The 14,998-nt window shown below is 36.2% G+C and overlaps 1 protein-coding gene across 2 annotated transcripts in view; it reads left to right on the top strand.

The window, feature by feature from the left end:
- Positions 1-14,998, top strand: part of LOC140157406 (tubulin-specific chaperone D-like) — a 250,318-nt gene that overhangs the window by 55,195 nt on the left and 180,125 nt on the right. For both annotated transcript variants that reach the window (XM_072180591.1, XM_072180590.1), the window contains 3 exons: positions 12,924-13,007; positions 13,411-13,566; positions 14,300-14,438. In XM_072180591.1, the coding sequence (XP_072036692.1) occupies positions 12,924-13,007; positions 13,411-13,566; positions 14,300-14,438 (379 nt within the window). The remainder of the gene's footprint in view (positions 1-12,923; positions 13,008-13,410; positions 13,567-14,299; positions 14,439-14,998) is intronic.

Genomic DNA, 14,998 nt, shown 5'->3' with positions numbered 1-14,998 from the left:
CAGGCATCTTCAATCAGATGCCTGGCGAAGTCCGATGCTTTCGGACATAACGTAGCAAAAGTGAGTTGCAAATTTTAGTTCCAGTATTTGATTTAATTTACAAAAAATAATGTTTTGAACTACTGGATGAATAATCTACACCAAGATATTAAAGATATAGTTTAATAGTTTGAAACTTAAACTTCAATTACAAATGAAATCGGGCCAGTGAGAGATAACAGTGTAGGAGTATCGACTCCGTTACTAGAAGAATATCCTTCAAAATCGTTTTGATCAGAAACGTATTTTGTCCTTCACATCTTTACGCCACTATGTGTTGCGACCCGACGATGTAATACTATTATAGTAGCTGCTAAAAGACTTGAATTAAATCTAATACTGGAACTTACTTTTTGCGACGTTGCATCTGGAACCACCAGACTTCATCAGGCAACTGCCCGGTTGGACTGGTCATGTGATAGACGGTTTTTTCGGTTTTGGAGTATCCCTGGACCTAGACCTAGATGCTAGGATCATTCATGGTTCAGTCAGCAACCTGGACAACCGATTCTTTTGTTCTGCTTAGTCGCGCTAAAAGTCGATCGATACATGTTAAAATCAGCACAATTCAGAGATACACCTTTTTGCTATGAAATTAATTTTCTCGGTCAAATATAAAGCAATATTTTTTCTTCTTCAGTAATGTCAGTTAAAAACTTGGTGTTTGAATATACATTTTTTAAAAATCCTGTGTTAAAATTAAGCATCAAATTGTGTCTTTTAGTGTGATATTTTTGATTTTTATAGGCCTTGAGTTCGCCCGCGAGCTTTTTACAGAATTCATTTTTAGCGTCTCAAACTAATATAGTTTGCTAAAGAAAGATATTTCCCACCTCTGTAAGGCACATCGTGTGGGTCTATATATTATAGTTTTGTCAGAATTTCCGTTTTTATTTTACCCTTTTTCCCTTCATGCTCCGAAAATGTCAAACTCAGTACTTTTATCTCGTGAGCAACCAGCAGAAATAGTCAATATTTCCATTGTTGTCATCCAGGTCAATTTTCCATTGAAAAGCAAAGATTGCCCGACCAGCGATTTGGTAGCCCAAATCCCCAATTGGGTGTTCTGGTAAATGAGGTGAATTTTAAAATTTGCTCCCGTGATAGCCTGCAATTTCAATTTATATGGATTCCATGATTATGAAAACCATTTTGTTTGTTTACCTAGGTTAGTCCGTGATTAAGAGACGCTTGCGCTTGAGGTCCATGGGAAAATCCACGGTCCAAACCTAGAAAAATTAGCCTGTTATTATAGGGATTTTAATCTTCTGTCCCTCCTATCTCCAGGTGAATTTTGTATGACCCCCCCCCCATCGCGGGTTGCCATTTTCATTACACCCTTCAGAACTTGTGTTCGGGTTTGTTTTTAATTTGACATGTAGGCCTATAACCATATTTGTCATAATTAAGTGCTATACCTAAATGTATAGCTATGCTATATATTATTATGTATGTAATATCATGTACATGTAGGCCTATGGGGTGGGGTGGGTGCAGAGGTGTGTGAGGTGGGTAGTGGGGGTGTATGTAGGGAAACTTTGGGGGTGGTACTCAATACACTTTAACCATGACTTTCAATGCAAGGCTTATTGTTGCCACAAATGTTTTTTTTTCCTTAAGGTTATTTAATAGGTTTTTATAAACTTCCATGTTTAACCTGGTATTGTTTTGGCTGCTTCATTAGGGCCTATGACTTTCGGTGGGTTTCCAAAAGCAGTTTCAAACAAACACAAACAAAAGGCACCATACCCAGTCACCTTCATGACAATTGAAACACTACGTCAAGTATTAACATCCAAGTTATTCTGTTTTTAGGCAAGCAATTTTAAATAATTGCTTGAACAGGTTTTTGTTTAAAAACACACCTTTTTAATTTAACTTAATTCTTCATCGAACCTTTTTAAACGTCGTTTTTGTGACTTTTTATCATGGACAATAACGGGGAATGTCGTTCTTTTACCTTCCTTTATTTTTTTTTCGCTGTATACAGATGGTTCACTGTGTTTTAAAAGATATGTTTTTGCTGAGATAATGACATTTTTGATGTTGTTGCTATTTTGTTTGTGTATTCTTTTTACCATAAACATGTTTGTTGACCTACTTCATAAGAACTGTTTGTTTTGCTCAAGATGTTCTTTAGCCATTTTGATGTGGAGTAAGACAATATGTGTTTTTGAGTGCAATTAATGTCATGTGCAATTTCATACTGCCTTTTTGTTCTTTTGTTCTTTGCTCGGTTTGTGATCGGTTTTTTCCCAAGATTACTCCTAACAAAATGCACAGTATGAGCTTGAACTGTCGGTTTTTTTTACCTTGTTATCTTACCATTGTACATTTTTGCTAAACATGCTAAATAGTGTTATTTTTTATCGTAGCTAAATGATTTATAGTAATTTTATAGAGTTGTATTTGTGTTTATCTTGTAAAGCGCCTTATGGTTGCGTGCAATATAAGGCGCTTAATAAATTGTATGTATTATTATTATTGTATTATTAAGTTAACAATGATAATGAATGGTTCTTATAAGGCACAATCTCTTCTGATGAGGAACTCAAAGCGCGTAAAGCACAAAATTTACAAAGATTGGTTTTAAGCTGGCGTTTAAATAACGAAAGTCTGGGGATGTTACGAAGGTTATTTGGAAGTGTGTTCCAAACAGTTTGCTTGATCATAAAACATACAGCGTAATATTTATGTTTTGTAAATGAAAGTTTTATTTAAAATATTGCCCAATTGCATGTAAGATTGTTGGGCAAAGTTGTTGTCACCTTACCCAATATACTCAGTCAGGATGCTAAGAGTAAATGTAAACTGGACCAGATTAAGTTTTATAACAAATCAAGAATGTATTTATTTATTTAAAAAAAAAATAGTCTTTATGACTTTCAAAAAGATAATCTTACAATTAATTTTAAAAGATACATATATACTTTGAATTTATCAGAGATCTCTTTAATTTTTTTATAACGTCCAAAATACTGTCTTATTTGATGAAAAAATAATTGTGCACAGTTTCCGGTTACCGGTTTTTCTATGAATACATAAAAGTTCATATGAGCGAAATCCGTGATATAAAAGTTCACACCATACGATCTTCCTTGAAGCTGAAGCTTGTTAAGATTGAGGTAGATTCCAGGTTCCCATGATGTTGAAAAGACTTGATGCCAATGATTTTCCCAAACCCAACGAAAACGGGGCTACAGATTTAAAATAGACCAAAAAGATTCTAAGTTTCGAATTTCTGCAGGCCTTACTTTTAATCAAAATTCTAGTTCAAAAGTCATCATGCTCGGTTTGCTTAACTCAAAGTCTTATCTGAAATCATTTTACTGAAAGTAATAATTGAGCATGAATTTAATATCTTTTTCCATGCAACAAAATATCATTTATATTTACAATTGACTTGATCCGATGCTCGAATTTTGTTTTGCTGACGACCATTTGTATCCTTATTTCTACACATAATTTACTCAATTTATTTACCACATAAATAATAACATAATCTATAGTCTTTAAATCCAGACACATTAATTTGTCAATTTCATTATATCCAAATAGGTTTCCAAACATTCAAACAATGATTGACATTTGGTTATTTAAATTATAAATTAATGATTTCCAAAACATGTCACTCTGTGAATATCTTTTCAATAACTGCATGATAAATCTTATAAAATGCAACATTTTATTTTGGATAGTTTTGTCATTAAAGTCTTTGCCTCAAATATCATAATAAATCTTTGTCCGAAAACAACTAAGTTCAAATTGTTATAAAACATGAAAAATAATGGGCCTAAATTTCTTTCATGGTTTAATTTGGTAAAGTTTCGGTCTGATAAATATCAGGATAAATTTGCATTGTAGAATGTTACGCACATTCTGCAAAGCTAGTTTGTAAATCCAAAACATGATATTTATATAAAAATAGACCAGCATAATATGAAAAGTGAACTTACATAAAACTTGAAATTATATGACTTGCATCCGGAGATGACTCTGTAACATCACACCAACAATATGTCTGTCATGGCTGCCGTTCCTCACATCTTCGCCGAAGTTCAAGTATACTTGGTTATTTACTCTCGTCAGTAACATAATTGAAGATGAGCAGCATAAGCACAAATGAAATTTTCCTGCAGAGCCTGGATCTCAGCATCCAAGTTGCAATTAAGTGGAAAATTAAAATATTGGTGTCACAACCCTATGGGTAAATTGTGAATTCTCTACATATTGATGTTGTCACCCTGGTGTCCAGATAGCAAGTGAGGTTGGCTTTCTACAAAAAGCATGCATCCAATATTCATTAAAATAACAGGTGCATTTTTCATTCAAGGTTCATGAATAGAACAAAACTCAGACCCGGAATTTTCCATGGAGAGATTTAGCTATCCATGTATAATTTCTTTGCTTGAATGCTCACACACAAATTATAACAAAGGAATCCAAGATTTATTTCCAGTCTATCTCAACTTCCCATATTAAAGTACTGTAGACTTGTATTGAGATCTTATTCACCATGACAATTAACTCCCCCCTTAAAAGAAAATGCATTCATGCATTTTACTCAAAACAATGGAGGATAAGTTGAAATAAAGTCGTATTATTATAGGCCTATCAATATTATTACTATTACTATTTACAAAATTCTTGGCAGACCTTCACATAACCTGACTTAACATGAATCGATTCATTCAGATTCGATTCATTTCGCTTTTATTCCACCGTTTCCATGGTTCTAATACATATAACACTAATTTTCGCAAGGCCTAATTCACAAAATTCTGATCATGATACCTAAAGTTATCTTTGAAGTTTCTTACACTCGACTCATGTAATCTGCTCCGATATTCTGGCTGCCTTTTATGACTTCCAAAGCGATATCGGTGCGGTTGTAGAGCTAGTGCCCATCTCATTATTCTGCCGTTAGCTACTTTGGACTTCCTGATGCATGCTAGAGGTTGATGATCTGTCTCGATAATGAACTCTCTTCCAAATAAGAATGCTTGGAACTTCCGAACTGCCCATATGATGGCGAGGCATTCTTTCTCCATTACTGAATATCGCTGTTGACATTTCGTCATCTTCTTACTAGCATAGGCAATAGGAAATTGCTCTCCTTGCAATTCCTGTAGAAGTACTGCTCCCAGTCCATTCTCTGAAGCATCGCTTCTCAAGATAAATGTCTTGTTAAGGTCTGGTAAATGCAGAATTGGTGCACTTGTCACTCTATTCTTCAAAGTCTGAAAAGCCTGTTCCTGACTTTCCTCCCAAGTTATCTTATTAGGCTCTCCTTTCCTGGTCCTATCTGTAAGTGGACATGCTACAGATGCAAAGTTAGGGATGAATTTTCTGTAGTATCCAACTAATCCAAGGAAAGATCTTAATTGGGTTTTTGTCTCTGGTCTTTTTGCATCTCTGACTGCTTCCACTTTGTTTGGTCTAGGTTTGACGACTCCCTTTCCCACAACATGACCAAGAAATTCTACTTCACTACATCCTATGTGACATTTCGATGGTCTTGCAGTCAGTCCTGCCTTTCTCAATCTTTTCATCACTTCTTTCACGAGTTCCATATGTTCTTCCCATGTTGCAGTATGGATTAATATATCATCTATATAGTTGTGAACGTTCTTCAGTCCATGAAGAAGTTTTCTCATGATCTGGCTAAGCGTTTGTGCGAATTCACTAATCCAAATGGCATAAAGTTGAACTCAAAATGTCCTCCTTGGACACCTGGAACTATGAAAGCTGTATACTTCTTTGACTTCTCTTCCATTGGCACCTGCCAATATCCTTTGCTTAAGTCTATTTTGGAGAAGAAGTTGTCTTTTGAAATCTGGGCAAAAATCTCCTCCTGGTCCGATATAGGTTTCGGCGTTAAACACGGTTTTTGCATTCAACAATCTCGTGTCACAACAAATCCGAGTTGATCCGTCTGGTTTGGCTACAACAGTCAATGGGCATGCATATGGACTGCTGCTTTGTCGAATTATCCCCATTTCCAACATGGTATCCAATTCATTACGAACTTCATCTCGTACTGCATGTGGTATTGGGTATGGTTTGCATCTAACCGGCTCCTCGTCAGTGAGTTCAATGACGTGTTCTCCTAGGTTAGTTTTTCCTGGAATGTCAGTAAGAACATCTTTGTAATTCCCTAAGATGCGTTTGACCTCTGTCACGTGTTCAGAATCCAAGTCTGTGCTGATTTTCACATCTTTGATTGTCTCTTTTGCTGCTAAAGGAGGAATAAATAATAGTTCTTCACTGCTGACATTCTCATTGAGCTCGTCATCTATTTCTTCTTGAATCACTGCCACTGCCGCAATCTCGAATACAATACCATCTTCTTCTTCGATTTCTTCCATTACTGCTGCTATTTCTTCTCGTCTATGATACTTCTTAAGTAGGTTGATGTGGAAAGTTTGCTTTCGGCTACCCAAGTCGATCTGGTAATTCATTCTGTTGAATTTCTTCACGATCTTAAATGGTCCCTTCCAGTGCATCAAGAGTTTGTTTGCATCTGTTGGTAGAAGTAATAAAACTTCGTCACCTTCATTGTATGCACATGGTCTAGCCTTCTTGTTGTACTGAGTCCTGTACTTATCTTTGGACTTCTTAATCTCTTCTCTGGCGAGTTGACATGTCATTTCTAGGCGTTTCTGGAGGTCTATGATGTATTGGTGGTAAGTATTCTTGGTCTCGCCCTCTTCACTTTCTCCTGTCCAAAGTTCACTCAGAATTGTCATTGGCCCTCTTACGCTTCTACCATACAATAACTCAAGCGGTGCAAATCCTGCACTCGATTGTGGTGTATCTCTGTAAGCAAACAAGAGTGGGCAAATGTATCGATCCCAATCTCTTGGTCGTTCTTCGCACATCTTCTTAAGTCCAGCTTTTAGTATTCCATTCTGTCTCTCTACGGCTCCGTTACACATGGCATGATAAGGTGTGGTTACCAAAGGTTTGATTGACAATAATCTGTTCAACTCCTTCATGACATTTGGCGTAAACTGCGTCCCTTGGTCTGTCAGTATTTGCTTGGGTACACCAAGACGTGTAAACATGACTAGAGGTTCGTCTGCTACCACCTCCGCTTCTATAGACTTGAGTGGAACTGCTTCTGGATAACGAGTTGCATAGTCAATCAGTACAAGTATGTAACGATGACCTCGATCCGTTATAGGTTTGATCGGTCCTACTATATCTACGGCAACGCGTTCGAATGGTGTGTCAATAATTGGCATTTCACCCAATGGTACCTTCGTAATTCTTCCTTTAGGAATTGTCCTCTGACAAATGTCGCACGACTGACAATACCGTCTTATATCCGCTCCCATGCCTGGCCAGTAGAAATTGGTACTAATTCTGTCACTAGTTTTCTTTGCTCCTTGATGACCTCCCAATATTGCTTCATGTGCTATCTTCATCACCTGTTTTCGATATTCCTGGGGTACTACCACTTGTCTGAACTGGTTCCCATAATCGATGTTTGGAGCTTTAAATTCTCTGTATAAGATTCCTTTCTCCTTCACAAACACACAAGTACCGCCGCCTCGACACTGTTTCACTGTGTTGGACTCTGCAACTTCATGCATTTTCCTCAAAGTTGGATCTTCCATTTGTTTTTGTTGTAGCAATGCTGGAGTTACAACTTCATCCGGTGCTAGAGGAACTATAAGTGGTTTGAATGGTCTGTTTCGCAATTTAGCTTGACCTCGAGTCTCCACAGCACTACCAATGTCTTTCTTCTCTGGAAGGCCGACTATTGGACGTGTTTTCTCCACTTTTGTCACTGATGATTCTCCCTCATCTTGTCCGACTCTGACCTGTTTGTCGACTGTGACTTCTTTACTCAACTTTGTGATGGTTGGGCTATCGATCCAATTTGGATCTGGATCATGCACTCTCCGCATTCCTGGCATTTGACCGAGAATAAGGTCATACACTGGCGTAGCACATATTTTTGCAGTTACTTTTCCAACGAAAAATGGAGTGTTTATGTGAACTACAGCCGTCTGGAACCTGCGAACTGTACCATCAATTAGAATACAAGTGATGTATTCACCGGTCTTTTGTTCTGGTTTCACAAGACTTTCTTTGATGCCGACACCTTCACACCCTGAATCCCTTAGTGCCGGCATTCTCTGGTTTCCTACATATCCGTTGACTACAACCATTTCTGATTTATGAGACTGTCGTGAACATGCAGCTGTACATGTAATTACCGTCAATTCATGACCACAATCTAATTTGTACACACCTTTGTTCGGAATCACCTCTTTTTGATCCGTACATACCATCATGAATGCAGCTTTATCGTTGCAAGCTTTTGCACTACTTTGTGTCTCTATTGTCGGTGTACACGTATGTCCATCACTTTTGTCACATGTATACTTATCGATGAAACTATTCATTTTACTTTCATCATTTGACTCAAACATGGCATTTAATCTAGGCCTAGTTGTACAATCACGAGCTTGGTGACCATGTTTATTACATATAAAGCATGTACCTTTGAACCTTGTACTTGTACTAGCCTTATTAGTTGATCGCTGTTGGGTTGTATTTCTGTTTGTACTTTGATACTTTGACTCATTTGGCTTCATACTAGTGTTAGTTTTACCACTTTTGGAGAAGTTTTTGTTACCATGGTTACTCTTCCCTTTATCTCCATTTGATGCAGAACCCCAACTACCATGAGCTTCAATATATTGGTCAGCAAGTTCAGTCATGGCTTGAATATTTTTAGGTTTCCTTTCCCTGCTAAATATAGCCATATCTTTGGGTACACTATTTATAAATTGATCACAAATTATCAAATCTATAAGACCCTCTCTATCTGTTTTCCTGGCTGCCAATTCTACCCATCTGTTGAAGTAGTTTAGAACACGTGTTGCATACTGTGGTCCTGACTCTCCAGTTTCAGGTTTTGAATATTTGAATTTCTTACGAAAGCCTTGCTCATGCAATTCATATCTGTTAAGGATACATAATTTTAGAACGTCATAATTACTTGCTTCAATGTCACTAAGTGCGTAATATACTTCCAACCCTTTCCCAGACAAAAGTGCGCTTAGATATACCGCCCATTTATCAGGTGACCAACCTTGTTGTACAGCATACCTCTCAAATCTAAGCAAATAGGCATCTATGTTATCTTTACTTTCATCAAAAGTAGGAAGTTTGGGCACTCTGGTATTTGATTTAGGAAAATCTGCACCCCTAATATTGGCATGTTGCATCGCTTCAGCGGTGTCGCGCTTCTGTTTTTCCAAATCAATTTGCATTGCAAGTATTCTTTGTTCGCGTTCTAATGCTTTCACATGTTCTTGCTCTTTAACTTCCGCTGCACGTTCTGCTTCCTCAATTTTAACTTTGCTTTGCGCTTCCAAATATTCCTGCTCCTGGGAAATTTTATCGCTAGCACGCTTCATCGCATTTCTTCCAAATCTTTCTCATGTGCACGCTCATCGGCTCTATCTTGACGCTCTTTTTGGCGCTGTTCGTTTAATATCGCTCTTTCTTTATCAATGAAATCTAATAAGTCTTTACCTTTAAGACCCGCCTTTTCGCCTAAAGCCGTTAATTTTTCTATCTCCAAATGACCTGACATGATGACAATGAATCAATATCCTATGCATATAATTGAAACACTAATAAATTCAAAATTTATGTTTTCGCTCACACCATGAACAATGTATGAACATGCTTAACAATTACATAAGAAATTGTGCAAAATGTATCAAATAAGCCAACATATTCATAATGGACACAAGCAGTTATGACACCAAGATTTTTTTTTTCACAATATAATCGCGCCTGCAAGTTTTACTTTACATACCCCATCCAAGTATTGTGCTTGAACTTTCGGAATGACACAGGAACTGCAGACTTGGGTAACTTCTGATCAGTCACATTGTTGTAACGATATTACCTGTGAAAAAATCAAGGGTTACACTTTAAATATTTTGCAATGGTTTGACAACTACTCTGGAATTAATTTACATCTATTCTAATCGCATCAAAAAATTTGAAATCCCAATTGGAAAGAAATTTGGTAATACTGAGTACAATACCCGGATTCTCCACCAAAAATTGTCACCTTACCCAATATACTCAGTCAGGATGCTAAGAGTAAATGTAAACTGGACCAGATTAAGTTTTATAACAAATCAAGAATGTATTTATTTATTTTAAAAAAAAATAGTCTTTATGACTTTCAAAAAGATAATCTTACAATTAATTTTAAAAGATACATATATACTTTGAATTTATCAGAGATCTCTTTAATTTTTTTATAACGTCCAAAATACTGTCTTATTTGATGAAAAAATAATTGTGCACAGTTTCCGGTTACCGGTTTTCTATGAATACGCAAAAGTTCATATGACGAAATCCGTGATATAAAAGTTCACACCATACGATCTTCCTTGAAGCTGAAGCTTGTTAAGATTGAGGTAGATTCCAGGTTCCCATGATGTTGAAAAGACTTCGATGCCAATGATTTTCCCAAACCCAACGAAAACAAGGGCTACAGATTTAAAATAGACCAAAAAGATTCTAAGTTTCCGAATTTCTGCAGGCCTTACTTTTAATCAAAATTCTAGTTCAAAAGTCATCATGCTCGGTTTGCTTAACTCAAAGTCTTATCTGAAATCATTTTACGAAAGTAATAATTGAGCATGAATTTAATATCTTTTTCCATGCAACAAAATATCATTTATATTTACAATTGACTTGATCCGATGCTCGAATTTTGTTTTGCTGACGACCATTTGTATCCTTATTTCTACACATAATTTACTCAATTTATTTACCACATAAATAATAACATAATCTATAGTCTTTAAATCCAGACACATTAATTTGTCAATTTCATTATATCCAAATAGGTTTCCAAACATTCAAACAATGATTGACATTTGGTTATTTAAATTATAAATTAATGATTTCCAAAACATGTCACTCTGTGAATATCTTTTCAATAACTGCATGATAAATCTTATAAAATGCAACATTTTATTTTGGATAGTTTTGTCATTAAAGTCTTTGCCTCAAATATCATAATAAATCTTTGTCCGAAAACAACTAAGTTCAAATTGTTATAAAACATGAAAAATAATGGGCCTAAATTTCTTTCATGGTTTAATTTGGTAAAGTTTCGGTCTGATAAATATCAGGATAAATTTGCATTGTAGAATGTTACGCACATTCTGCAAAGCTAGTTTGTAAATCCAAAACATGATATTTATATAAAAATACACCAGCATAATATGAAAAGTGAACTTACATAAAACTTGAAATTATATGACTTGCATCCGGAGATGACTCTGTAACATCACACCAACAATATGTCTGTCATGGCTGCCGTTCCTCACATCATCGCCGAAGTTCAAGTATACTTGGTTATTTACTCTCGTCAGTAACAGCATTGAAGGTGAACGCGCAAGCACAAATGAAATTTTCCCTGCAGAGCCTGGATCTCAGCATCCAAGTTGCAATTAAGTGGAAAATTAAAATATTGGTGTCACAACCCTATGGGTAAATTGTGAATTCTCTACATATTGATGTTGTCACCCTGGTGTCCAGATAGCAAGTGAGGTTGGCTTTCTCAAAAAGCATGCATCCAATATTCATTAAAATAACAGGTGCATTTTTCATTCAAGGTTCATGAATAGAACAAAACTCAGACCCGGAATTTTCCATGGAGAGATTTAGCTATCCATGTATCATTTCTTTGCTTGAATGCTCACACACAAATTATAACAAAGGAATCCAAGATTTATTTCCAGTCTATCTCAACTTCCCATATTAAAGTACTGTAGACTTGTATTGAGATCTTATTCACCATGACAGTTGTTTTGAGGAGAAGCAAATTTCAACACATTGGTCCGATGATCACGGTGATGATGAAATCAAATAATTAATCACTCACGTGATGAAAGATCCTCATCGTGCTATAAACATGATCAGTAGGAGCGCTATAGGCCTGGGAATTTCTTTACTATATTGAAGTTCTGGCAACACTGTAGCCATGCCGGTATTCCTATTAAACCCAGGGATATCGATCCACAATGCTAGTATTAGCCTTAGATTTCACGCGTTGATTTTGAAAAATGTTCAGCCGGCAGTAAAAATGGTGAAATCAAAGCGGAAATTCTGACAAAACTATGATATATCGCTCACGGTGATGTGCGTTAGAAAGTTGGGAAAAATCCTTCATTAGCGAACTATATTACTTTGAAAAGCTAAAAGGTTGATCAAAAAAAGGCTCGCGGGCAGAGTTTAAGCCTATCAAAATCGAAAATCTTACACGAAATGACTGAATTTCACGCCTAAGTTTAACACTAGGATATGAAAAAAAATACAGTATCAAGCAATACAATTTGTCCTGACATTTACTGAAAAAATGAAAATGATTGCTTTTCATTTGGTCGAGAAAATTAATTTTACATTGAAAAGGTGTAACTCAAAATTTAGCTCATTTCAACACCAAATTCGATCGTTTGTATTGCCTCATTAAATGACTGAGTGAGCCTTGCATAACAAAAGAATCGGTTGTCCAGGTTGCTAACTGGGTTGACCTAAAAAAAAATTTTTAAATTTGAATTGAATTTGAATGCATTTTTTTTTTTTTTTAGGTCAACCATGAATGATCCTAGCAATCTAGGTCTAGGTCCAGGGACACTCCAAAACCGAAAAATGGGGGGTGGGACTATACTCGAATGTGGGACTATACTCGGACGAATATGGTAATCATGAATAAATTTGTAGCTATAATCCCCATTTTGTCATTATGTTAGAATCAGAGATGCCAGGTGATTTATCCCAGTGGTTTAGCTGTTGTTCTAATCAATTGACAATCTATTTATGTTTTGCAGGGTTCGAGAAGCTGCTATGGAAAGCTTACGAGATCTGACAATACTAGTGGTGCAACATGATCCCAGCTTACTAACACCTGATATGTAAGTAGATCGCTACAAATTGAAGAAATAATCAAGTAGATTTCATTTTATTTTGTTTGGTAACCAGCCCATACCTGTAGACTACAGATACTTGTGGATAAATATATATGGTGTGATCAAGCAAAATTAGTCTGAAGTCGGGCATATTCAATTTTCATCTTTCTACTTTGATGTATACAGCATTTGCAAAACTACATTTTGCAGAAAACCCCATTGAAATTGGACAAATTGTTCCAAAGATATGAGCAGTCCAAAACAATCAAGAAAAGGGAAGAAATTATTTCCTTTGTTTGACTATAACTCAAAATCAATATTTCCGACTTCCGACTGATTTTGCTTGATCATATCGCATATGCCTACATTTCTTTTAAATAAATATCCATTGTGCTGTTTGATATTCCAGATGCAAGAGGATTCTGCAGGATCTTCTGCAGCAAGCCACAGAGAAGATAGATCGTACCAGAGCTTGTGCCGGCGATGCCTTCCTCAAGTTACTTCATAATGACATACCTATTCCACACATACCAGAAAGGGAAAAGCTTCTACAGATATTCCCAAAGTAAGAACGAGGAAAGAGGAAAATATGTGATTAACTGAATCAGAACATCTTCAAATTCATCAATTCAGATTTTGACACAAGGTTAACCCCATGCAAAAAATCCATGCAGGGTACTTTTATATCTGTTAAAGTGTTTCTAATATGTTCTAATGTGTTATATAGTCTAGCCGCCCTCTAATTTGCATATTTGCATAATTTATTAGCATTTATGCAAAATAGGTCATTAATTATGCAATTATGCAAATTAAAAGGTAGCTAAACAATCATGCACATGGAGTGGAAATTATACCTCATTTTTAGATCTACTTCATAGAACCCATACCATTACTTTTTTGTGCCAATATTTGAGTACTAGGTCTTGCTCCCTTCCGACCGCTGTAAGCAAAATATTTTGTATGAAAATATATTCTGATCTACTTCTTTATGGCTGCCAGTTTAATATTTTTCAGTCCCTATTACTGTGGGTTATGTATATGCATGTAAGGCCAAAAAAAAAAAAGATTGTTTGCTTGTCTTCCACCGAGCGACGGAAATTTTGTTTGTTTTACTGTACAAATGAATACCGACCCTAATTTTGGAAATTCCAGAAATGTCATGCTATTTCCAAATATGGTAAAGAAAATGTACAATTATGACATTTTTTAATTTTTAAAGAAAAATTGGAAGTTGTCGTCTGCAGCTGACACCCATGTGGAGAGTGTTTAACTGACCTTATACATCCCTTTTATTGCAGGTCAGATCTCTTGATGCTGAACTGGAGTGCCCCATCAGATGCCTTCCCAAAGATGACGCAACTATTATCTCTACCAATCTACAGATATCATGTATTGCTTGGGCTCACTGTTAGCGTAGGGGGCTTGACAGAGTCTCTGGTAAGTAGTGCTTACTTTCTTATCATTTCAGGTGATTTTCCTGTATCACAACAGCTCTCCATATCCTAATGTTTAGTGTCCTGCTTCATCATACATCCAACAGACAGTTTTACCAGGATTTCTTGCTTGTGTGTCCCATTAATTGACCAGATTGGTGATAGGTTCACTTATGCTCCTGAAGCAATTGTCGAAGCGTATTCTTGTTGCTATTGCAGTCTTGGAAGGTCTCCGTACAGCTCTTTGTTACTGACTGGTGTACAGCATTCGGGTGTAACAGCTATCCAGCTCTTTGGTCACAGCCCAGGCTTCACATTATTAACACAGACTCCACTGTTGCACTGAAGACATGCAGTTTGAATTTCTTTGTAGCGCAGACTTCCTGATCTTGCTTAGGTTGTTACATGCACTCCAAGCAGTTGCCTTTCATGTTTTTACATTATGCTCTCCATTAGTTACCTTTTATGTCTCCAAAATCCACATGTAGAGCTGTTAAAAATCATGATTTTGTACATTAAAAGATTTCAAAGGAATTAGCAAAAAAAGATTGTGCCAAAAAATGT

Source organism: Amphiura filiformis, chromosome 7, assembly GCF_039555335.1.
Source record: "Amphiura filiformis chromosome 7, Afil_fr2py, whole genome shotgun sequence".
Classification (NCBI taxonomy): domain Eukaryota; kingdom Metazoa; phylum Echinodermata; class Ophiuroidea; order Amphilepidida; family Amphiuridae; genus Amphiura; species Amphiura filiformis.
This window is presented reverse-complemented; position numbering and strand designations above follow the sequence as displayed.